This window comes from Chlamydotis macqueenii, chromosome 3 (genome assembly GCF_036417535.1).
Source record: "Chlamydotis macqueenii isolate bChlMac1 chromosome 3, bChlMac1.mat, whole genome shotgun sequence".
NCBI classification, from domain to species: Eukaryota; Metazoa; Chordata; class Aves; order Otidiformes; family Otididae; genus Chlamydotis; species Chlamydotis macqueenii.
In genome coordinates, this window is record NC_141558.1 from 1501330 (window position 1) to 1527146 (window position 25817).

The following is a 25817-nucleotide window of genomic DNA, read 5'->3' on the forward strand; positions in this document are numbered from 1 at the left end:
CAAAGAGGCTCTGTCTAAACTCCATAAAATTTGCTGGAAAAGAGGTTTCCAGCGCTTGGAGAAATTAATTGCGAAGGCTTCTCGGACCTGGCAGTATTGTACAATAAAAGTCAGCACTAAAAGCCAGCAACTGTCGGCTTCACGCGAAGTATTTGGTCATAAAACACCGTAATTTATTCCTTCCACTCATGATCTCCTGTGTGAACCGCAATGGATTAATCCAGCTAACGCTCTGGAAAATAACAGCAGCAAACTTCAAGCATCCCCCTTGGTGTCTCCCCCACGCTGGCTGTCCCCTGAGGCAGCCCCGCGGGACGGTGGCCGGTCCTCCTCCTGCCTGCCCTGCCCTCCCCACCCCGAACGCGGGGTCAGCAGCAGAAGATGCTCTCCCCTACCTTCTCCTTCCTCCTTGAAGGACTTGGGCTGGGAGACGGTGAAGCACTGCATCACCTCGTAGCGCTGCCGAGCCTCCTGGTTCTCCGCGCCCGGCTCGTCGGGCGGCCGGATCAGCATCCTGCAGCTGAAGGTATGGCTGTTGCGCCTGGTTGCTTCTTGAGGCCAAGGAACTCCATTTACTGGGGGATGGAGGAAGGAGGAGAAGAGGGGTTGTTAGGAACTGCGCTGTGCACACGTTCCCCCCAGCTTCCCGAGGACCCCTCGGATAAGGGGACAGAAGGAAAAGCGCCGGCATGGAGGAAACAAGCAGCTCCCTGCCCAGGTCAGGGGTGAGCAGAAAGCTGAGCTGAGGGCAGAGGTCTCCTCACCAGCTCCTGGGGCTCCTTCAGACCCGCTGAAGAACCCATGCTCCCAGCCAAGCCCTAAGAGCACCCACAACCCCAACTGAGATCAGCGGGTCATCGTGAAAGTCGTCGCGCTGATGTTAATGAATTGCTCCTTACTATCGTCTCCACCCTACGGTCAGGGAAACTGAGGCACGAGGTCTCTGAGTCACTGCCAGAGCCTGGCAAGACTCCTGCCTCTTGCTGTATTTCAAATCCCCCGAAAGCAACGCTCCCAGGACTTCTCCAGCAAGTCCAGCTGAGCATCTCCATAAAAATTAATTTTTTCTTTGCTTCCTCCCCCTTTCTGGGGTAAGTCAGCAGCAAGACCTTCTGGACCACAGCAGCAAAAACCTTCTCCTTTGATTTTTTTCTATAACCTGGCTTTTTCCAAAAACCTCTGGGCAGCAGTTGAAAGATTCTGCACTCTCTACAACATCTTCGTGGATATCCACATCCGACTCAAATGACTTTGCCACCAGCAGATGATGGAGCTTTCATGCAACCTGACCTAAGAAAAGAGCTGAGGGACTTGTAACGTTCCGGGAAAGACAAAATACCCAACCTCAAACTGGGTAACCACACAGAAAAGTCTATGCCTGAGCCTCTCTGGGCTCAATCTGACACGTGCCCATGCATTTAGGTGGTTTAAGACATCACTATACTTGCCCAGAAGGAAGACAAGTGTGAAAGTGAAAAAAAAAAAACAAACCCACAACTATTTTTAAGTCAAGCTGCTTGGAGAAGGCTCATCTCCTCTTGTGTTTCCTCAAAGGTGTGAGAGGATGAGGGATCAGCGCTTCTCACCCACGTCAGCCACCTGGAGGATGCTCACCTCCAGTCAACGAATAAGACCTGCCGCTCTGCTTGCTTTTGACACTCCGCCTTCACCACGCAATGCTTCCTCCCACCCTCCCAACTGTTTGTTTTCCCTGGTTGCACCGTGACCTCTTCTCACACCACCATCCTAGACACTTGGGCTCTGAAACCAGTGGGGATCAACCCTGCTCCAGCTGGGAGGACATCCCAAATGAATCACAGAATGAATCATAGAATCCCAGAAGGGTTTGGGTGGGGAGGGAGCGTTCAAAGCCACCCAGCCCAACCCCCTGCAAGGAGCAGGGACATCTCCAACCACATCAGGTTGCTCACAGCCCCGGCCAACCTGGCCTGGAATGTTTCCAGGGATGGGGCATCCACCGCCTCTCTGGGCAACCTGGGACAGGGTTCCACCACCCTCAGCGTAAAAAATTTCTTCCTACTATCTAATCTAAATCTCCCTCCCTCTATTTTGAAACCATGACCCCTTGTCCTGTCCCAGCAGGCCCTGCTGAAGAGTCTCTCCCCACCTTCCCTGCAGCCCCCTTTGGGCACTGGGAGCCGCTCTCAGCTCTCCCCGGAGCCTCCTCTTCTCCAGGCTGAACAGCCCCAGCTCTCTCAGCCTGGCCTCACAGCAGAGCTGCTCCAGCCCTCTCAGCATCTGCGTGGCCCTCTGGGAACTGGGATAAGCCAACGGGCTCAGTGCCCCCGAATCAACATCTCAAAATCCTCGTCCTCGTTTCCCTACAGCTCCTACATGCGCTTCGGGTGGAAGAGTTGGGTCTTCCCAGCTATAAGCCGAAGTCGAACGCAAAAGTCTTCTTAGCAGAGAACGACAAAGGGAAGCTGACTTCAATATTGTCACCTACCAGCTATTTATTTATTTATTCAAAAAGCTGATATTGGTTTTTCACTGGAAGGATGTATTTCACTAGGTAAAAGTTTATGGATCATTACCTGCCTTGGGTATATTGAATTTCACAGTCACAGTAAGCAATATAAAAATAATATTATATATAAATAATAGATATTAAAAACAATATAAAGCCAGCTTCACTGAAAATGCAGTGGCGTTTTCGACAGCGCTCTCCAAACACCAGCTGACAAAAAACCCCACCTCAAGGTTTTCTTACCTAGAGACTTCGGCAACAAGTTCTTGACGAACTCGGCGTGATCCCCCACGTGCAGGATGCTGTAGACACTGGTGTTCATCAGCTCCTCCTGGTTGTAACCCAGGTAGCCGGTCACGTTCTCGGAGACAAAGACGATCCTCCCTTCGCGGTTCACAACGAAGAAGAAGCCGTCCAGCGCCTGTAAGGGGAAGGAACCCGGGCAGCGTGCGGGCAACGGGGCGCCGAGCAGCTCGGGGTGCTCTACCGCCGCGGGCAACCCTCCTCTGCCTCTCGCACCTTGGCTTCATCGTCCCTGCCGCTAAGGACAGTGCCAGCAGAGAACCAACCCTCTTCCAAGGGCCAGAGCAATTTGGTGAGCCACTGAAATTAAACATATGCCTAATTTGCTTAATTACAGCCCAAGAATGACAGAGCCTTCGCATCTTGCGAAGTAATGGCGGGGTTTTTTTCCACGCGTTTAGGACGCAAGTAGCAAATTCAGCCTCGGAATGGAATGGAGGAGGACAAGCACAACTCAGACCCAGTCATACAACACGGAGAGCTCCTCTGCTTATTTTAACGAGGACGCCACCGAGGTTTTTAATTCACTGCCGCGGTACAGGAGGGTAACGCCGGCACGGCAAAATAACCTCAGAGCTGCCGAGCCCAGCGCTTGTGTGAGGAGCCCTTGAGAAGGCTGATTGCTGATTGATGCTCTTCTAAGCCTGCATCACCTAAAACGCTTCATCCACGAAGGATTTGGTTCTCCTGAGTCTAATTCCTACAGGAGAAACTCGTGATGCCCAAAAATTGGTACCCGCGGCATCACCCTCTCCTCTCTGCCCTCCCACCTGCCTGCGCCAGCAGCGAGGGACTCTCATGGAGAGCATCCGGGCTTGATTTAACGCAGCTTCTAAAGAACAGGTCTTGCTGGAGAGCAACAACAAGTGCAAGAAACAGGAAGCATTTAAAAAAAGAGAAAAAAAAAAAAAAAAGACAGACATCTTTTGTCAAAATGGTTCTGGCAGATTGGCTGCAATCTGCCTTATTCCCAGCTGTTGCCAAGACAACCAGCCTTTGTGCTTTGGGCGCCCAGAAAAAAGACGCAGGCTGGATGCTAAACCCCACCTGGCCCCTTCCACCCCTGGGTGACGCTGGTTTCGGGGAGCAGGGATGGGGCAGGGGAGCTCCGAGGCAGCAGCCGGCGGGGATCCGGCTCGCACGGCTCCCCCGTTCCTCCAGCAGCAACACTGAGCGTTTCTCCACGGTTTAAAACACGAAATTCCCGGCTCAGCTCAATTGCTTCTGCAAGTCAAGCCCAAACAACAGGTCCAGAGGCAACAGACCTTCCTAAAAATGAACGAGGTGCTCCGGTGAGCCAGCGGGCCCCACGCCCATCACTTCAGCGATGGAAGGCAGGTTCTCAAGACCGCACGGCAAAATACGTGGAGTTACGGGGACGTCCGGACGCTGCGCGCTCTCACCGTCCTCTTGGCTCGGCCACTGCTCTCCTAAGATGCCTTCTCCCAGTACAACCCAAACTCTGGGGCTTTGCTGAGGATCTGCCTTCTCCTTCTGCATCATTTTGTACTCCCGTGCTGTTTCTAGCACCCAACACACCCCTCAAAAGCCATGTGTCTGTCCCAGCCTCTTCTCCATTTTCACCTCTGTCAGACCAAGAACCTCGTTCAGCCAAGCACCCAACTCCATATTAACTCCATCCAGGTGCTTCCAGCACCCATCTCCCATCCTTTCCACAAACCAGACCCTTCCCTTCCACACCAACCCCCTTCCCATCCCTTTTGCATGAACTCCTCCAACTGCAGAGTCACCTCCTGCGGAGTTCCATTAATTCTGACGCCTTCGTTCCAGCGCGGTACGGCGAGGGATGAAGGAAAAGCACGTTTCGCAGCGCAGAGGAGCTCCCCACGGCCTCTGAGCATCTTTGGGAGACGCAGAAGAGGCCAAAAATGCGGCCGGGGAGTCTCTCTCCCCAGGAATCCTGAAACCCAGGTTGGCTTTCTCTCTCCAAAATGCTGCCACATTTCACCTCCCAGCTGCTGGGCTCCCAACAGAAACCGCGGAGTAAATCAGCGGACTGTGTCATGTCAGCAATTACGCTTTTACAGTTAATTAAACGAATCAGATGAGGACATTGCTTCCTCGTGCTCTCTGAATGTGTCGTTTTAGCAGGCGGTTTCAACGCAAGAAGGCAGCTGCGGGATGGTGCTGGCCACCCCCAGGGAGGAACCCCCCCCAGCCCCAACCCTCCCACCCCCTGTGAAATTACCGGCTGAAGGATTTAGGATTTGAAGTTTATCTCCGGGATCTGTGATCTGATATAATATCCATCCTATAATAACCTTCTCCATATGGGAAGGTCCCGTCAGGTCCGACTCTGACCCTCACGATTACTTCTGATTTACCGATATCAACCAAAACACGGAGCACCCTCCTCACCCTCCCGATTTTCAGAGGGCAAAAGGATTCAAGTCTGTTGAAAACCATCCATCCACGTTACCCAGCTCACCTCCAAACGAGGACGGGGGCTCAGCTCAACCTCCATTTAGAAACCAGTTAGTATTTTAATGGTGAGTTTATGAAGCTATGGAGAACAGAATCATAGAATCACAGAGGGGTTTGGGTGGGAAGGGACCTTTAAAAGCCACCCAGTGCAACCCCCCTGCCAGGAGCAGGGACATCTCCAACCACATCAGGTTGCTCAGAGCCCCGGCCAACCTGGCCTGGGATGTTTCCAGGGATGGGGCATCCACCGCCTCTCTGGGCAACCTGGGACAGGGCTCCACCACCCTCAGAGTAAAAAATTTCTTCCTAATACCCAGTCTGAATCTCCCTCCCTCTATTTTAAAACCATGACCCCTCGTCCTGTCCCAGCAGGCCCTGCTGAAGAGTCTCTCCCCACCTTCCCTTCAGCCCCCTTTGGGCACTGGGAGCCGCTCTCAGCTCTCCCCGGAGCCTCCTCTTCTCCAGGCTGAGCAGCCCCAGCTCTCCCAGCCTGGCCTCACAGCAGAGCTGCTCCAGCCCCCTCAGCATCTGCGTGGCCTCCTCTGGACCCTCTCCAGCAGCTCCACGTCCTTCTGCTGTTGGGGGCTCCAGAGCTGGACGCAGCGCTGCAGGGGGGTCTCACCAGCGCGGAGCAGAGGGGCAGAATCCCCTCCCTCGCCCTGCTGCCCACGCTGCTGGGGGTGCAGCCCAGGGTGCCGTTGGTTTCTGGGCTGTGAGCGCACATTGCCTGCTCATGCTGAGCTTCTCACCCACCAGCACCCCCAAGTCCTTCTCCTCAGGGCTGCTCTCCATCCGTTCCCCCCCAGCCTGTATTTGTGCTGGGATTGCCCCCACCCAGGTGCAGGACCTTGCCCTTGGCCTGGTTGAACTCCATGAGGTTGGCACGGGCCCACCTCTCCAGCCTGTCCAGGTCCCTCTGGACGGCATCCCTCCCCTCCAGCGTGTCGACAGCACCACAGAGCTCGGTGTCATCGGCGAACTTGTTGAGGGTGCACTCTATCCCATGTCGCCAACAAAGATGCTGAATGGGGCCGGGCCCAACACGGACCCCTGAGGGACGCCACTCGTGACCGGTCTGCACTTGGACATGGAGCCGTTGGCCACCGCTCTCTGAGTGCGGCCATCCAGCCAACTCCTTACCCACCGAGTGGTACGTCCATCAAAGCCACGTCTCCCCAGTTTAGAGAGAAGGCTGTCGTGCGGGACAGTGTCAAACGCCCTGCACAAGTCCAATAGCTTCAATTTAACCAAGTCCAAGCTCCACCAAGCTTGGTTAGGACTCGCTTTCAAAATGATTTGCTGAAGCCAAGGACTAAAATCAGTTTACCTGCAACTTAAGCCAGGGATGTGGTTGAGCTTAGAGCATCCCAACTACATTCCCGTTGCCTTCCTCCTCTGGATTTCACTTTCTTTGTGCGCTGCTTTGCTCTGGGCAGCGGCGGGAGCCTGGCAGCATCAGCAACAACGTTTTGGCACCTACCTCCAGAAGAAGAGGTCCCAGAGACTCCTTCTCAATCACTCCTTGGCTGCTGGACGAGATGTCGGACTTCTGGACTTCATCATCAGCTGCTTTCTCTGTAAGCGAAGGAAAAGGGGCATTTCAGCCAAAAAAAAAGTCATTTAACTACTGAATTATTACCAATAATAAACAAAATATTGACCGCTTGTCGTACAGGCAATGAAGGATGTACATCAAAAACTCCGGCATTTTCATTTCATCCCTCTGTTTTGCGAGGATACAATGTCATCTGTAATTATTTATTAATTATTATAAAATAACGGCACTCTTAGATCACAATCTAGTGCTAGCAGGGAGGAAAATCCGTCTGAAGCAGCAGCCTGCAGAAGGAGGCATCCAAAATCAACATTTTGGAACGGAAACGGTAGATCCACTTTAGCGTAAGCTACAATATTTGATCTGGAACTTCTCGGACAACGCTTTCAGAAATAACTGCCGGGAGGAATTCACGGAGAAGGGGCTGCGCCAAAGGAAACCTGCCGCAGGGAAAATCGTACCGCTGATGTGCGGGGAGCATCCCGGGTGGATGGGAGGGACGGGGCTGGGAGGAGAACATCCGCCGCAGAGCGAGCGACGCTGCCGGAGGAGCCCTGACCCAGCCCCGCCGCAAACTCTCGCGCCGTATCGCTGAATAATCCCTTGGGGGAAAAAAAACCTGACCCAAAAAACCCGGAGAGAGGGCCCTGTTATTTATCTCGCACTCCCCCAAAGGTGCTAGCCACGTCGCGCAGCTCCTCCCAGGAATTCCGGAGAAATCCAGCAGCGCAGGGCGGGTGGCAAGTGGGATGTGCTAAAGGCAGCGATCACGGGCAAGCGAGCCATTTCAGCGCTCTTTCGTTTCGCTTCTCCACATCCGCAGCCATTTCCCACTTCCCACCTCCCCTGGGAAAGCCAGCTCTGCCGCCGGCCTCCCCGCTCCCCTCGGCAGAGTCCCTCGGCCCCTCCGGACGCGAGCCGGGAAGGACGGGGAGAGCGGCGTCCCCGGGCACGTTTGGAGCTCTGGGTGCGTTCACAAAAAGGAGACGAATCGCTGTTTGACCGCGTGGTGCGGGCGGAATAAAGGCAGAAAGAGGCACGCGGGAGTGAAACCTCGGCGGAGAGGATGCCGGGCATCGCTTCGCACAGGGACGTCTCAGATCGCCGGTGCTTTTCGCCTCGGCGATGTTTTGCTCTGCAAGGTGAAAACACAAGCTCCTAGGGACAGCCGGAGGGGCAGGCTAGCACCCGCAGCGCGTCGGGGCCCGGCGGCGCTGGCAATCATCAGCCGTGCCGGATGGGAACCGGCACCGGGGTCCTGAAGCGCCCTGGGGTCCAAGCTCTCACCGACTGCTTCCACGCAGGTTTTGATTAAAATAAAAAAAAACTCTGTGGTTAGCTGAAAAACAACTTGAAAATGGCTCCTCTACTAATTTTACACCATTTACAAGGTTTTCCCAGGTACCAGAACCTCAAATTCAGCCTGGGAGCTGAAAATTCAGCTGCGTTCTCTCCGTCTAACTGTTAATTGTCCGTATAAAGATGCTGGGGCTGGGATGCAGCCGGCGATGCGTGGATGACGTGCGCGGTCCAGGGGGATGCAGCCCCATCCTCGCAGGCTGTGCTTCCGCGCACGGCAGCAGTAACAGCTCTGGGAACCAAGGGGACGCTCGGAAAAATCCCGAGGCCCAAACACGCGCGCGGTGCCGGGAGCCAGAGGAAGAAATTTGCCCGGGCTGATTTTAGGAGGGATGGCAGCAAGTTGCGTATTGAACGGCAGGACAAGGGTTAGGTCCTCGTGTAGGACCTGGAAAGCCTCATGTCCACCAACAAAGTCAGGTTTCTCAATCAAATATACGTGTATCAACACCAGACTGATGAAAGGGCTCTGCCCAGCCTCCATCCGGCCGTTCCCAGAGGGCAAGAGGTGTTTTACCGGGATAAACACCCGCGGAGCGCAGCGTGCTGAAGGTGCGAGCCAGGAGCTTTCTAGGACTGCTGGAGGTTTCCTGCTCATCCCTCTTGAGGTCCTCAGCGCTGGCCTGGGTTTCTGGTCACCCCAGGACCAAGGGAGCAGGTCCCTCGACGCGCCCGTGAGTGAAAGCCAAACGGCATTTGCTGGTTGCCGCACGTCGGACGCGAGGTTTATCACTCGGCGTCGAATCGCGTTTGTGAAACGTACGGACGCGTCCCCTGAAACTCTTCACCCCGCGTCCTCCCAGGGCTTTATCCGTCTCCAAGCTCCCTTTGGGCGTTTCTCGTGCCTGGCTTTGCCCTTCATCCCGTGCATCCCTCCTACAGCAGCTCGCAGAGGCGGGAGCAGGAAGAGCATCTCTCAACGCTTGCTCTTGCGGAGGTGGCCGCCAGTTTCCCCCACCGGTTTATCGGTCATCCCTGCCTCTGCTTCCCCTCTCACTCTTTAGAAAATAAATCAAGGAAAATTGGTCGCATCTTCATCTCGGCTGGCACAGCTCCAAAACAGCCAACGCGCGCCCCGTTTCAAGCACAGACGCGTGGGTTTGGATGCTCAAGCAACGGTCTGACAACAACCCCAAAACACCTGATCCCCGTATCCCGCTACAGACCCCCTTGTGCAGCTCACCTCGCCCCCACGGGCCCCAGTTCCCCCGTTTCAAGCAGAAACCGGAGTTCATCCCACCCCAAGCTGCCTCCCTCCCACCCACCCGCTGCACGGCGACGCCGCGAAGGAGCAGCACCAGGGATGGACGAGCTTCCCATGCACCCAATCCCGCAGGAGCTGTGGCTACCACAGCGGGAGAAACGGCTTTTTTTTTTCCCCTCCTCCTACCAAACTGACGCCCTCAGAGGCAAGGCACGGCTTTCGGCTCTAATCCTTTAATTGGGCTGTGGGATCCGCCTCCCGCTTCAGCAAAATAGTTTTCACCTGCCCGCTCCGAGCCCGTTATTTGGGAGGATCAGCCAGCAGAACGACGTGCCGGTGCCATCTCCCTCATCCTTCTCCTTCCCACCTCTGCAGCACCCGGATCCGGGACCAACCGCATCCCTTAAAGCTCCAGCTGGTTTGGACTGTTATCCATTAATCCCAAGTTTCCTTTTTTTCCCGGCACTAATTGCAGCGGTGGCTCTGCTACGCTGGCAACAGGCTGGCGCTCTCGGGGAGCGTCTGTCGCGGGCCGGGCATCCCCTGAGCTCGACGCAGCCAACGCCGAGCAAATTCCCGGTTCCCCGAGCTCATCATCTCAGTAGAAAGCCGGACGGATGGATCCACAGGAAAATAAACCAAGGGGAGCAACGTGAGCCTGGCGCCGCTGCCGTTTGAGGCCGTGGGGGTGCAGCGGCGGGGGCTTCGGTAGCCGCGGGCGTTGTAAATCCCCATGGCGCAATAAAAGCCAGGCAGGGCGATGGCCCGGCCCCAATTAGAACCTAATTGCCACAAATGTGATTAAAACCGTTTTTTTTTTTTCCCCTTGTAGCACAGAGAGGAGCTATTCTAAAGGCATTCCTTAAAATACATCCTGATTTTCCGCCATCCCGGGTGATGCCTGGGGGCCTCCGGAGTCCAGAGGTGCCGTGCGGTCCTCGGCACGCCGAAAATACCAGGTCAACGGACACGAATCGTGAGGTGAGCGCGGCACCCAACGGCATCGATACTGCAGCGGGTGCAGGACCTGCTGCTCCCCCCCGCGATGCCCGGGAGCACCAGAGTCACTTCAAAAACAACCTCGTCCCGCGCCAACCCCAGGCAGCCAAGCTTGGCACAGGGAGAGGCGGCATTTCCAGCCTGGCCTCGCTATTCCGCGGCCACGCGAGGCTCCTGGCTAGAAGCCGCCGGTTCTTCGCGGGAGTAGGAGAAGGGATGGAGAACGCACAAGGATGGTGAGGGATGGAGGACGCTGGTAGAGCACGGCAGGACTGGAAGAGGAACGATATGCTCAGATGCCCCAGTGCAGGATGGGTAGCCGACCCGTTCGGAGCGTTTTCCCCTCTGATTTGAGAAGACATCAATGTAGAAAGTCTTTTTTTTTGTCTGGCTCAGACCTCTCTGCCTCAAAACTGCATCATGTGGAGCAAAGCTGAAGGACACGGCTTCAGCAAGCAGGTGCCACCACCTCCCTGCCGGCACAGGTGTAGGGTTTCCGCTGGTGGTTTCCCCCTTTTTTCGCTCTTTCCCCTCTTCGCATTATTATTTTTTATTGCTCCAGCCTCTCTAGTTCACCTTAGCTGCCCTCAATCCCTTTGGCAGGTCTTCTGCTCCTTCTTTACCACCATCTGTGGTGGCATGGGGCACAGCGAAACCACCTCCAGGATCCTGCATTCTTCCTCCGCTTCAAGACTTCTCTACCCGAAACCCCAAACCTGGGGAAAACCAAGCATCCAGGGTAGGGAGAAAATCAGGCATCCAAGGCAGGGAAAGGACAAGTGTTGGGGAGGAGCTGAGACCTCCTCCAGCATCCACGGCTGGAGATCTTCCCCGGAGCAATGCCAAGGCCACGCAGGGAGCGAGCCGCTGCCAAAGCGCTTGAGGACACGACGAAAAAGTCCCCAAAAGGCCTTAATTCACCACAATCTACCCAAAACACGACATGTTCTACCCAAAACACGGCAAACTCCCGTGGCCAGGAGAGCACCTGCACTCCAAGGGGCTGGAGAAGTGAGGAGGTGCCACCGGAGTGAGGGAAGGGGAGTTGGTGGCTATGGGGACACTTCCCAGAGCCACTCCAAAGCAGAGGGTGGGAGGGGAAGGAAAATGGGGGTGAAGGGGGGAAGATGCCCAACACTGATGTCCATCAGCTGCGCGTTGAGACGTCAGCCCCAGCCCCGCGGGCTGTGCCGCGTGGAGCTCCAACCACGGCACCCAGAGCACTCTCCATCCCAAAAACCCGCACTCTTAAATTAAAACGATACAACCTGTCTGATTCCGCTCTTTGTTTAAAATTCGGCAGCTGAAATGCTTTTTTTTTTTTTCCCTCCCAGAAAGGGGAAAGAAATATCTGAGAAATAATATATCGCGCGTGGGGCTTCTAAACCAGGGCATAAAAAATTCAAACCAGGATTTTGTTGAGAAACATCACGAAGACAGAAAATCAGAACAATTGTTTCCACTTGCCCAGTGCGAAACTTTGTAATTTATTGCATTTTTGCCTTGAGCTTCGAGAAGTTCACTGCCGCTCCCCAAGGAAGCCCCCATGGAGAGGCCGCCATGGTTGCGCGGATGATGGCGGGGACTCAGATGCTGCCCCGCGCTTTCCAAGGGCTCTTTTCCAACCCATTTTTCATTTTTTTTTCCAATTCATTTTTCATTTTTTTTTAATGCTAGAAGCCCAAAAAACTTTGTGTTTTGACTTTTCTATTACAAAATTAACAGGTCAAAGGCAAAAAGTCCAATCGAGGAGGAGCTGCAGCCTTTCCCAAAGCGTGTTGGGTACTCCGGTGGGTACCAAGGATGCAGAGCAGGGCAAGATGGAGAAGTTGATGTGATGCCTGGAAACACGACGGAGCACCAGGCACGACAGCTCCCCATCCCTCTCCCATGCTGCTTTTAAAAAGATGAGCGAGGCAAAGAAAATCCACATCTGTAATTTTCCAAATGAGGAGCTTTGATTTTTAGTTAATTAAAGTGAGACGGAACAGACTCGGCGCACCCACGGATCAAGAGCGCGATCAAGCCGTGCCGTTAATTAGTGCCTACTACAAGGTTCACCAGGCCAGTAAACCCAACGGGAAGAAAAAAAAAAAAGCCATGAACCTAAACTTCTTGGCAGGTGTGTACCAAGTGCGTCTTCAAGCCAAGCAAGAAAAAATTGGCTTAAAAAAGCCACGGGAGGAGGAAAAGAGGACGGTATTGATCCAGGAAAGCAGCAGGGAAGGGGATCTAGAACAGAAATGGGAACACGTTTGTGTTTTTAAAGAGTATTCAAGGAGGAAGATGTGTCTAGGGCTGTCAGGGGGAAAGCCTCCGAGATGCTGCTAGTGGTGGTGGCCCGGCCACCCAGTGAAACGCGAGGTCCTGAGCCCCACCTCCAGCCTCCTCTCGAGTCCCAACAAGCCCGAGCGCTCTCCTCCCCATCCCTAGGGATCAACAAGTAGAGGAGGATCAAACTTCAGCTGGGAGATTCAGCCAATTTCCAAGGAAGACCATCATCCTACATAGCCTACAGGGCACTCGCTCGGACCACAGCAACGATGGCTTCTTTGGAGGCACTCTAAACCAAAATTCAAGTTGTGGAAGCTGAGATTTGCCCAACGCCTCCCTGTTCAACATCAACATATTCACACAGAGGCAGATGCAGAAAACCCTGCGCAGAGTCCTCCCTTCTTCCCAGGTTCCTCTACAACACTGCATGGAAATCAGCAGCTCTTGGGTTGTGTAACTTTTTATTCCAGTAGGAGGAAGGAAATTATCTGATGTGTGAATTTTAAAAACTGTGGAAAAATACAATCTGTGAAATTCAGAGCTTGAAAATACCAGCGCAAGACACAGAAGAGCAGATCTTGGCTTTCAGAGATCAGCACGGCTCCTTCAGAGCCCCGCGCTCGCCCGCTTTACGTCATCTGTTGTGACGGTGTATTGGCGACAAGGCCCAGGGTGCTCCCCAGCCATGTGTTGTAACGCCGGGCGGCGGCCTTGGGACACCGGGGTGAGGTCCATTTCGTGCAGCATGGGACGTGTGATGGAGATGGTTCCACCTGAGCTACTGCCCTCATGCTCCCCTTATAGCCCAAGAAGACAAAAAGACATTTCTAGAGGAGATTAATCTGGTCCATTTTAGATATCTGTTATAAGACAGTCTCTTTTTTTTTTTTTTCTGGTGTGTTGTTATCCCCTAGCCCTCCTCCACAACCCGTGGTCAACCAGCTTTTGCTCTCTCTCTTCCTCTCTCTTTTCCAGTGAGAGCTGAACTCCTGACTTCATCACCAAACTCCAACGTTGGCCCTGAAAAAAAAAAACCCACGCACCTCCAGAGCTCGCAACGCAGCGCTCGCTTCAGCCCCCAGCATTTCTGTGCCGTCCCAGAGAACATCCTCACCGACACAGGCCCAGGTGGTTCTTCAGACACATCGCGAACCCTTACTCCTCCATCAACGTGCACGCAAAGGTACGTGGCCAAGGGAGGAAATGAAGCTTTTGGGGGTTATTAGAATCACAGAGTCATAGAATGGTTAGGGTTGGAAGAGACCTTCAAAGGTCATCCAGTCCAACCTCCCTGCAAGGAGCAGGGACATCCCCAACTAGATCAGGTTGCTCTAGTGCCCATGTGGATGGGGATGATTGAGGATTTAAGTTGGCGGCCACTCCAGTTGCATCAGTGGAGCCAACAGCGGAGACAGATTGGTGGAGGGCAGGACAGCGAGGATATCCTGCTGCTCTCCCATGTCTCACCTGAGCTTCTTCCTTCATGGCCTGGCTGGAAAAGCAGTCAAAAAAAGCAGTCAGGCATTGCTGCTATACCGGGAACGATGATGGGTCCATGTAATGCTCTCGTAGCTATCTGCCATGCTGCCTGCAGCCCAAGAGCCCGTCCTTACCAACCCACGGCACCTCTCCAACCGCTATATAAAACATCAAACTCTGAAAGAACAAAACCACGCAGACTTATCCATTCACCAGCACAGATCTGCAGGTGGCACACTGGATAGCCCCCAACATGAGGATGTGCACCAGTTGGAGAGGGTCCAGAGGAGGCCACGCAGATGCTGAGAGGGCTGGAGCAGCTCTGCTGTGAGGCCAGGCTGAGAGAGCTGGGGCTGCTCAGCCTGGAGAAGAGGAGGCTCCGGGGAGACCTGAGAGCGGCTCCCAGTGCCCAAAGGGGGCTGCAGGAAAGGTGGGGAGAGACTCTTCAGCAGGGCCTGCTGGGACAGGACGAGGGGTCATGGTTTCAAAATAGAGGGAGGCAGATTCACACTGGATATAGAGAAGAAGTTTTTTACACTGAGGGTGGTGGAACCCTGTCCCAGGGTGCCCAGAGAGGTGGTGGATGCCCCATCCCTGGAAACATGCAGCTGAGCTGAGCTGAGACACCGTTCCATGCCACATGAATGCTCGCAACGCAAAAGCCACCAGGATCAGCTTCAACCGATGCTGCTTTCGCACACCGTGGTGCTCCATCAACTGGTGGTTCTCTCTTGAAGGACCCCAGATGGACCTGCAAGAGCACACCCGTCCATGCCCCAAGGCAAAGGGCACCGTGCAGCACCAGTGTACGACAGCCAAGAGTACAGATGAAGATCCAAGACACGGGTGCCTGCTCTGACCAGCAAACATCACTTTCTTTGGCAAAGTTTATACAGCAAACTCTTATTTTTCTGCTTCTGACAAAACCCTTGTGCAACGGCGAAGGGCGCAGAGCAAAGCGCGCCGCCGCCAAAGCAGAAGGAAAAGGGTATTTCATCCCGTCTTCACACCTTTTAGAGTTAAACATTAACGGTGTCGAGATGTCTTAAGCAAGAAAGGCTGGTTGTCTGAACAATGTCAGGAAAAATTATACGGTGCTGAGTGAATGCAAAATTAATGAGCGCTGAACGCTGACAGGAGAGAACAGGCATAAGGAGCCCAGACTTTTTTATAGTCGACGCTGAGATCAAGCAGGTAGAACATCTCCATCTTGCCGGGGGAAGGAATAAAGGGAGGAAAAAAAAAAACTTTTATCTCAAATCTGAAGAATTTAATTCGTTCAAAAACTGTGTCAACTCTGCACGGCCACGTCTGCGGACATGAGAAAGGGCTACACGTAGCTCCCCCCTCGACTTTAATTCAGCCCTGGAGTAGCCTTCATCCTCCTCCTGCAGGCATGAAATACATCGCAACATCGTTTTAACGATCCAACTTCATTAATTTTGCAAAGAATTAGACTGTCTCTTCTCAAGATGTAGCATCTCGAAGCCCTGGTGCACTGCATGCTAAAGTCCAGGAGAAGCTACTGTGAAAATTTCAGTGTCAACCATTCAACCAGCCTGACGCTCACGCGGCGTCAGCGCGTTAAATACGTGAACCGCACCGGCAAGGGGACGCCTGCCAACGCCCGCAGACAATGCAAAGCTCGAGCGCGGCGAGGGGGAAGCTGACGCTTCCCGTGCACTCCCCCCGCAAGCCCCGCTCCTCCAAACCCAACTTTCTCGCGCCTCCCATCTGTCTCTCCTCGGCTGCGAAGGGAGAGCTGTCAATCTGCAGCTACTGAGGGGATCGATCTGCTGCTTCTGCTACGCCGAAGGGATCTGTTGGAGGTAGAGGCAGACTTCGTGGTGCAGCGTAAATGAACTGAAGGGTGGCTGCAACACGTGCATGGAAGTGTGGTCAGTAGGTGCAAGTGCAGCTCTGGGCCATGAGATGCCCCTGGGGGGACAGGGATGGGCAGGAGCAAGCCACGTGGTATGGGAAGCTACCTAGAGAAGACAGAGCCATGTGGAATGGGAAGCCACCCAGGGAAGATAGAGTCTGCATGGTATGGGAAGCTACCTAGAGAAGATGGAGCCTCCTGGTATGGGAAACTGCCCAGAGAAGAAGGAGCTGAGTGGTATGGGCAGCCACCTACAGAAGATGGAGCCAGATGGAATGGGAAGCCACCCAGAGAAGAAGGAGCCATGTTCCTGGGAGATCAAGGAACAAGGCTGAACATCCATCCTTCGTTTCCCCCGGGAAACACCGCAGAGACTCATGCAATTGGGTTCTGCACCTCGGGCTAAGGTGTAGCTACCTGCAGCTACTCCTTTAAGGACCGTATCCATTCTTTCAAAAATTAAGGATGGTCCAAACTATTCCCTGCTCCCGTGCGAGGGGGTTGGACTGGATGACCTTTAAAGGTCCCTTCCAACCCAAACCATTCTATGGTTCTAAGAAACTGTTCACTGCCTCAGCGCAGCAGCTGCACCAAACGCGGGGCAAACATCAGCCTGGGGAACCTGATCCACCACTGCGGTGTTCGTCAACCCCATCGTAATATGGACTTAATGATTTAAAGGGCAGTTAGCTGAGACTGGGGGTTTAATTAATTAATTAAAAGCTGTCTTTGAAGGCAGACTTCCTAAATAGCAAGGGCAGAAGGAATGGTGAGAAATATAATTTAAAACCAGGCAAATGGTGTCGTTGGCTCTCCACCCAAGACTCTGGTGAGGTCTGAAGTGCCACCAAAACCCCGTGATGAAATCGTGGGGCTCTGGGAAGCAGAAGAAGCCAGAGGAGGAGCCTGGCAGCTGGATCCTGGGGAATAACGCAGCTCCAGAGGGAGGGAGACCGCTCCCGCATCTGTCACGCTCGTGTCCCGGCAAGTTTGTTTGCTTTGCCCAACCACGCCGCTCGGCGTAACAAAAGCTATTATTTCCTCGTACAAATCTCCCTTTATTTCCTCTGCTCACAGGAGCGTTGGGAGGATTAAGACCTACAAAAGTTTGTTCAGGGGAAAATCTGAAATGAAAACAGAAGGACTTGCAGGGCCGGCTCCAAGTTTGGGGTGTTTTTCCCCAAAGAAAGAGGTTTATCGTGTTACTTCTTGTTTTTTAGGCACGGCAACGCTCGCGCCGCCGGGCGCCGTGATGGGTCAATAATGGAAACGGGCACTTGCAGAGATGTGCTGGGGTGAGCTCGCCTCTGACCCCCTCTCCAGCGCAGGACACTGGGCGAGCGGCTCAGCTGAGACCCCTCCATCGCGGCCGCTGGACGAAAAGAGGGATGGACCCCCGCCACCCTGCTCCCGCACCCAACGGGGTGCTGGCTCACGGCATGGATGAGCCGATTTCTGACAAGCGACCGATGAACCGGGGTCCAGAGCAGAGGGAGAACATGCTCAGAGGAGGCAAAACCCTGCTGGGGTCCCATCCCAGGGGAAGAAGAATCTTAAAATAGGTTCTGTCCATGTCTACGACGGGTAAGGAGGGCTAGGAACAGGGCTTGAAAGAAAGGGGATTTTTTTTTTTTAACTTCTCCTTTCCTGCCTCTCTTAAAAATGAGATTGGATCAAGGAGAAATAAGAAAAGAAAGAGAAAACAAAAAGCTCATCGGGCAAAGCAGAGCAGAAGGCAAGAGGAGGAGTGGTTTCTACAGGTGGTTTGTGACTCTCCGCGTGAGCCACACGCACGTTCCACCCTATCAGATCCTCCTCTCACGGCGAGGTGCTAAAGGATTTATTAGTTCTTGACAGTGTGAGATGCTGAAAAGCTTGCAGACGTAATAACCAAATGTTCACTTGTTAAAATAACGGCGCCGTTCGGAGAGGTCTGGGCAATTCTGAGCAGCCTCCCCTTCCCCTGGAGCTGTACTGAAGCTGCCAGCTAGATTAAAGCTGTCAGAGCAGGATGAGAATTTTATTGACACGCTTCGTAGGTGGTAGGGCTCCATAAAATCAACACACGCAGAGGATGCTCCCTCGCGCTGCGGCACAGGCAGAGATTTTTTATAGCGCTGACCTGGGGGAGCTTGGATCCGAAATCAATCCCTGATAGCAACCGGATTCCGGAGGATACGGAGAGCCAGACCTCACAAACGCCTGCGGAGAGCGCGGGCAGGGTGGCCATCCCTTTAACGCTTCACCTCGAAACCAGACTGCAGAGAAGGGGAGAGCGTGAAGTTCCCCAAACCTGCTCCAACAAATTCAGCCCTTGCGCGTGAGGTAACCCCTCTGGTAACGAGGAGGTTTTCATCCCGGGCAGGACGCAGGATGGAGCGTGGGGCAGGGGACCCACGCAAACGCTCGGGAAGCAAAGCGAGGACTCTGCCCGGCGTTGCGCTGGCAGAAGTCGCCGCCGTGGATGGAGATCTGGCTCTCGAGGCATTTTTCCAAATCAAAAGATTCAGATTTGTAGAGATGAAGGCCAGTAGAGACCACCAGATTGGCCAGTTTGACTTCCTGACTATCACAGAGCCATCAAAGTTCACAAATTCCACCACTACGAGCCCTGAACTTCTGCTTGGCCAACCCACCGCGTCCCTTGGCAGCCGGTTCCCAAAGCGGTCGCCCTCCCAGTTGCAGCTCTGGGCCTGAGTCCTAATTTGTTTGTGTCTGGCTCTGGCTTTGAGTCATTCTCTGTTACGCTGGATTTAAAAAGCTCTTTAGTAGCCAGCATTTTCCGTTCTCATTAGTGTTTGTAGTGTCATCACCATATCCCCACTCCTTTTTCACCCCTCCCAGATTCGCCCAACAGAGCTCTCCGACCTTCCAAGCTGCAAGACATGTTCTCCAGCCCCTGGCTCATTTCTGTGGCTCTCCTCTCTGCCTTCTCTGGATTTCACAACCTCCTTCCAGCGTGGATACCATGCCTTAGCTCCAGTTTTGTCCCACCAACTCCACGCACTTGTAACATCACCCAAGAGAAGCCCACCTTGCTTCTCATCACACCCCAAGTGCCCATTGACTGCCTTCATGTCCAGGGTCTCCAGATCTTCTTGAAAAGCACCATTTCCCGGGACACCATCCATCCAGCATGCCCACCCCGTATTGGTCTAGCAGTGATTTTGTATGTCCTTCCACATCCATGAAGATGTTGAATAGCGCTGAGATCCAGCAGAGACTCCCAAGAAGCTCCATGGAACTCAATTTTGAGGATAAAGCGTTTCACCAGGATGAGGAGAGGTCGCTAGTGGTGTTCCTCTGGCACCTGAGGTTTGGTAGTCACGCAAGGAGAAAATCCACACCAACTCGAGGGTGGGCTGACCCGTTCATGTGAAAGAGGACCAAACAGCAGAAAAACTACCTGGCTGCTCTGCCAAACTGTGCTAACTTTCTCCTGCTTGAAGGTCATGCACTCATCAACCAAGAACATGAGCTTTGGCTAAAAGCTGAGGATGGCTTAATGGAGGTGACAGAAGAGATGCCAGCAGTTACCTCCAGGGGTGGTACCAGCAAGAACCTAATGCTACCGGGAAGATCTGGTGGGAAAAATCGTGACAGTCTGGGCCAATTCGCTCAAGAAAAACGAAGTTCAGTTGGAAGAAGGTCAGAAATGAGTTGTGTTGATTAAAGGAAAGGCCTAACTATCTGAGACAAAGAGCCTAGGAGAGCTTGGTTTGTTGGACAAGTCAAGCAAAGGAAGCAAAAACTTCTTAAAAAGATATTAGGGAAGGGCACTAATTACCAAACAGAAGGAAGAATAAATCCAATTAAAAGGCAACGCTGGCACAGAAACGATCTGAAACTCATTTTCACCCAAAATGAGCAGGTGGTTTCCTCCTCTTCAGGACCTCAGAAGGATTCCTGGAAGGATGAAATTCAACAGTTAAAAGGACTCGGATCTCTTTGTACTCTGTTTACCTTGGATCAGCCGCATGCTCGAGGGCTTTCAGTGGGCACCTCCCGAAGCCAAGGAGGAATTCCCCCTCCCCGCCGATGTCTGCTCTGGCCTCCAGGGTTTGGTTGTTTTGCTTTCTTGGTTAACATACGGCGAAAAATTGGCCGCTGAGGCGAGGTGAAAGCAGCATGCATCCCTCCCTCCAGCAGCACGAGTAGCTCCACCAGATTCGGGATGAAGAAAGAGCCTTCCTCCGCAACACCCGCAAACACCCGGCGACAGCGCCGCTGGCTGACGAGGTCCTTCCTGACCTCAGGGACGAAATCGGAGGAACCTAGAGTGTGCAAAACGCCGCTCTAGGGCAAAAGCAAAGCTCCCCTTCTCTGACCTCCCTTGAAGCAACCAAAACCAGGAGAACGCCAATAAAGTCAATGCATTTAAAGAGGAGACCACAGCACCAGGCTGACAGTTGTAGCCTGAAGAGATTCCAATCTAATTTTAGATTGGACACAAACCTTAATGTGGTTTTAATTAATTAATTAAAAAAATCCTTTAATTAATGTAAAGCCCTTAAAGCGGTTTTCATTTACTCAGTTTCCAGGAGACATTTCCACTTGCCTTGCTCCTCAGATGTCATTCTGCTGCCTGCTTTTGTTCTTCAGATCTCAAATGTTAGACCTAACCTTCCGTTTATAACGCATCGCTGGGACGCTTTGGGCTCGAGCTGTTTCTTGAGCCTTCACTTTAATGATCTTCCAAGTAAAGAGGTTTCCATCTCTTCTTGGACTATGCAAAAACTGTAAAATTTGATCTTCCACTGCATGCAAGTGTCCTCTTTTGGGTCCAGTGAAGAACCTCCGTGTTGACTCAGCACATAAAAGCTACCAAAAATGACACTTAAATTCTCTGAATCTAATAATTCAAGTTTATCTCAATTTCTGCACGCAAGGGAGAAAGGCAGCAGTGATGGTGTGCTACCACCCTGCCCTCCTGGCAGCAACACCAACCTTGGGCAGCTCTCCAGGCCACCAAAGAAGGAGCTCAGATGCGACATGGGAATGCAGCAGAACATCCCTGGGCTCCAGAGTCCCAGGGGCCTCTCTCTCCCTTGGCTCTCCTGATGGCAACCTGCACTCAGTAGAGTGGCCACTGGCTCGTCTTCAACCCGCTCTCTCGGTGTGCCACCCTGGGTACCACATCCAGATACTGCATCCAGTTTTAGGCCCCCAGTGTAAGACAAACTGGAGGGAGAACAATGAAGCTCACCAAGATGGTCAGGGCTGGAGCACTGATCCTGAGATGAGAAGACAAAGGATGTGGTTTGCACAGCCTGGAGAAGAGCAAAACGGCAAATTGTGGCCGACTAATTTGGTGGCCTTACACTGAGGGTGGTGGAATCCTGGCAGAGGTTGCCCAGAGAGATGGTGGATGCCCCATCCCTGGAAACATTCCAGGCCAGGTTGGCCGGGGCTCTGAGCAACCTGATGTGGTTGGAGATGTCCCTGCTCCTGGCAGGGGGGTTGGACTGGGTGGCCTTTGAGGGTCCCTTCCCACCCAAACCATTCTGTGATTCTATGAAGAGATGGCTTTGGGGCACCCGAGAGCAGCCTGTCCATGCCTACAAGAAGTTATGGAGATGATGGAGCCAGGCTTTTCACAGCGGTGCATGGTGAGAAGACAAGAAGCAAAGGGTGCAAGTGAAGCAAGAGACATTCAGGTGGGACAGGAGGAAAATCTTACCCACTACGAGGCCAGCCAAGTGTCGGAGCTGGCTGCCCAGTGCATTTGTGCTTCTCCACCCTTGGGGGCTTCCAGAGCCCAACTGGACAATGCCCTCAGCAAACTGGGCAGATCCCAGAGCTGACCCTGCCTTTGAGCCCATTTGTGAAACAACACCACTATCGGAGATGGAAATAAGATTTACGGAAATGAGACGGTTCCAGTCGGACAGAGAGATTCCCAGAGCCCAGGGCAAATGTTAGACTTCTCCAAGAGGACACTGGGTTACGAGATGAGGAGAGGGAAGAGCTGAACTGAAAGAGTACTCAAAAATATAAAATGCAAGAGATAACGCAAGCATGAGCAAGGCAGAGCACGTTACGCAGAAGGTACTTTCCCTCAGCGGCATGGAGGCAGCAGTGCCATTGCTCCAAGGACCTGAGAAGTTCAATCAGAAACTGGAAGAACTGCCTGTGATTCCATGCATGTCCAGAAAGACACGTCCAAATCGGAGTCAGTGAAAGAAAGCTCTGCAAACAATTTAGGAAGATCCTAAACAGAAAAAAAAAAAATGCCTAAAGACTTTAACTTCTTGCAAAACAATTGAGGGAGAAGGTCCCAAAGGCTTCTTCCACTCCTGCACTGGAGATGTCCAGCTCCTTTGCAGACTCAGCAACATGAACTCGGGTTAGATATTTCCTCAAAACCAATGAAAGCCCACATAGAGCACCATCCCTAAGGGTTGCGGACACAAAAACCCTGTGGACTGTGGGTAACGTGAGAGCCTGGACCTGGGCAGAAGAAACCAGCCAAAAGCCTTTAATTGCTCTGCGCTGAGTTCCTCTGTTTTGGGGAAAAGCTCGCCAAGGGGCCTGGGCTCTGCGACTTGCTTCCACACACTGCACGCAATTACTCGCTTTGTGGTTTTATGGGAGTAATGTCAGGATCTTTAATAACGCACCACATCACTCAGCTGCTGGGACAAGAAGAGGGCTCAGTGCCCGAGGACAAGGTCTTCTTCTCTCCTCCTCCTAAATCCTCACGCTGCTGTCACAGGGCTGTGGGAGAAGCCTCTTCCCAGGCCACCACTTCACCATTTTCTGACCACTGCTGACAAAGCCAAAGTTTTTCTGTTCTCTTTTTACAGCTCACCATGTGTTGGCATTCCCAAACCCAAGAAGAAACTCAGCGTTCGTGTCGAAGAGCCTTCCACCCGTCCCACTGAGGCCCCAGGACCTCTCTGCGCCAGGAGCTGCATGTGTATATCACAAAATAAACCCAGGGCCAAATCCAACCATACGAGAAGGCAGCAGGGAAACTTAATTAAAGGAAAGGAAGTGACAGCCCAACGATCGTATGCAACAGAGCAGCCAAAATCAATAATTATTTCATATACTTCACTTAATTAACCTCCTGGATTTACCCAAAAGGAAAATTACTCCCCCAAGTAGGTTAGCTTCCAAACAGGAGGAGGTCTTAAACTAAGGGTCCTCTTCTTCTCAGGCTGACCTTCCCCAGTGACAAAGCCGCGCAAACTTGCCCGAAGGAGCCCCTCTTATTGTGGCCACGCTCAGGGAAAAAATCAAATAAAAAGACGTCAGGAAGACACAACCGCTCCATGGTTTTGTTGGACCCAAAAGAGGACACCTCCACGCAGGAGAAGAACAAGTTGTGGAGGAGAGACAGAAATGCTCTTATCCCTAAAACCCCTGAAAATTATTAAAGTAAAGGTTCAAGAAGTAGCCTTCTCCCTCTCCCTGCCCCAAGTAACTCAGCTTAAAAACTGAGGGTCATCTTTGCGGGTTAACACAGTAACGTTGGGGAAAGAAGCGAATTCTTCACCTTGCGTGACCAGAAGCTCATGAGCATCACCCCACACGTCCTGGCGGGGCCGGGAGCCGTGCCGCGGCTGCTCCTGGCCCAGGTAACTGCCGGCTCTGCGAACCGGTTCCCGCAGAAGCTGAACATACGGCGGCACAGCGGGAGCGACCGCCAGCGAGCGGCGACGAGCCAGCGCAGGAAGGACGGGGGGAAGGAGGTCCCTTGGCCACCGGCGGCGGTGGAGTCACTTGCGGCGCCTGAGGAGGTGTTTCAAGGACAACCCTGTGCGGCTGTGTGAGTTTGTAGGCGGCGTAATGAAAAGCTCAATACTATTTGATTTATTTTATTAAGGTGCTGCTCTGGAAGGAAATTAAGCAGCCTATCAATGGAGAGGGCTTTTGGGAAAAGACTCGGTGGCTTCATCTTAAAAAGGACACTGCCAAGGTTGGGAGCTCTACAAGGGAGATGAGATGACCCCCATGCCAGCTCCCATCTCTGTAGGATCTCCGCACGCTGCTCAATTTCCCTTCCATAAACCAAAGGCCAGCTCTGTCCCAAAACCCGGGTGTTTAATCAAAAAACTCTTCCAGGGGAAAATGGGAAAAACCTTCCTGGAGCCCGCGCGCCACCGCAGAGCCTGGTGACGCAGGGGTGCTGGATGCCGAGGCTCTGCCTCCACTCGGGTGACCATAACCTCCGTGGGGCAGACATCAGGTGTCACATCATTTTACAGAAAAGGAGCAAAACAATCCGTGGCCTGTGCATCCGTGCAGCATTCCCAACATCTCTGCTCACTTTCCTGCTCTCCTGTACGACCAAGATGCCTTATTTTTGCCTTTGCAGCTTCCCAGTAGCAACCGAGCCTCCTCCCCGTCCTGCAGCCTCCTGGCTCCATCGCATCTCCACCACGCTGCCCTGATGGCTCCTTCCAACAGCCTTCACGTCAAGCTCTGCCAGCCCTGCAAGCCGAAGAGTGATGCACGGTGGGCCAGCTCGCCTCCATCCGGAACGTTTTGACCACGGCAGCGCTGCTCTGAAGTCGAACCACCTTGGGCCAGCTCACCTCCACGTGACGGATGGAGGCTCCATCCCACGGCACGGCTCTGCAGCGAAGGACTCGCCCCAGGAGAGGACCTCCGGCATCCGGGCGCTGCGCGTGACGCCAGCACAAAGGCGAAGGGGAGAGAGGTCTGCACAGAGGGACTCCCCGCGAGGAGATCTTCTCCTCGCTGACCTCCACACCGCCCAGCGACACCGGTGGCCTTTCCTCCTCCTTCCCCAGCAAGCGACCGCGCACAGGAATGCTTCAGGGCTCCGACGCTCAAACCACTCAACTCGAAAAAGTGAAAAAAAAAAAAAAACAACTTTTGCGGGACGGACAAAGGCTGAAAAATTAACTGTCTGGCCTCTTCCTCCGCTGCGTTTATTGCTGCCTTGGCAGAAGAATTTCAGGTTGCTGCCACAGCCGCAAACCGCTTGTTCTGCCAACTGTACATGACTAACATTGGAAGGCGGCCAGACCTAGGAATCTTTTCTAAAAGCATTTGCTTCATATTTGAAATAGCAGCCCAGCAGGCAGGGGGATGGGGGGAGGGCTCGGCCCCTGCCTGGGACCCATCTGCGCGCTCCCGCCGGCTCCTCCAGCCCTCGGCGGGTTAAAAGCGAGGAGGACGTGCGGCGGAGGTGGACGGGTGGTGGGAGCCGGTGGGATGCGACCTCCAAATCCTCCAGCGGAGGTGTCCCGGTTCCCCCAGTGCTGCCGCTTGCCCCTTCCCCAGGTCCCCAGCTCCGCGCCTGCCACATTTCCCAAATTAAACTAACGCTGGCTGCTTTTTTTCACTGAAATCTGCTCTGCTCTGAGTTCTAGCATCATTTTCCCCGGTGCGTATGAATTTTGCTTATTCTCGGGCTGGACAGCATCATTTGGTGGGTTTTCTACAATTCTGCGGTTCGCTGGGATGTCCCGAGCCCGCTTAACACATCACCGCGAAGCCCAAACCGCCCGGCTCCCCCGCGTCACGCGAAATCACGGCTCCAGGTCGGTCTCCTCAGCAAGGAGCACGGCCACGCGCCGCGGGATGTCGTCACTCACAACGCTCGAGCAACAAACCCACATCCTCAGCAGTTAGCAAATATTAATCGGCTTTAGGGCTGAGAAACAGAGAGGAGGAGGAAGGGCACGGCCACGGAAACACGGCGTCGAACACGCAGTCTAACTATAACGACAGAAAATGGTCTCTGGCCGCAAATATTCTGACTTTTTGCTGTATTTTTCCTACCTCCTCCTGCAAAACGCTCTCACAGTCAACTGCTAAGGACAAATGCAGGTGACGTTTCCTTCCTTCGGTC

The 25817-nt window shown here is 53.4% G+C and overlaps 1 protein-coding gene across 4 annotated transcripts in view; it reads right to left on the minus strand.

Annotated features, from left to right (window-relative positions):
- The window catches only part of NCOA1 (nuclear receptor coactivator 1), a 169615-nt gene that overhangs the window by 26640 nt on the left and 117158 nt on the right, over positions 1-25817 (minus strand). For all 4 annotated transcript variants that reach the window (XM_086745845.1, XM_086745844.1, XM_086745847.1 and 1 more), the window contains exons 5-7: positions 6717-6811; positions 2732-2909; positions 396-575 (exon numbers count right to left, since the gene is read on the minus strand). In XM_086745845.1, coding sequence (XP_086601971.1) covers positions 396-575; positions 2732-2909; positions 6717-6811 — 453 coding nt within the window. The remainder of the gene's footprint in view (positions 1-395; positions 576-2731; positions 2910-6716; positions 6812-25817) is intronic.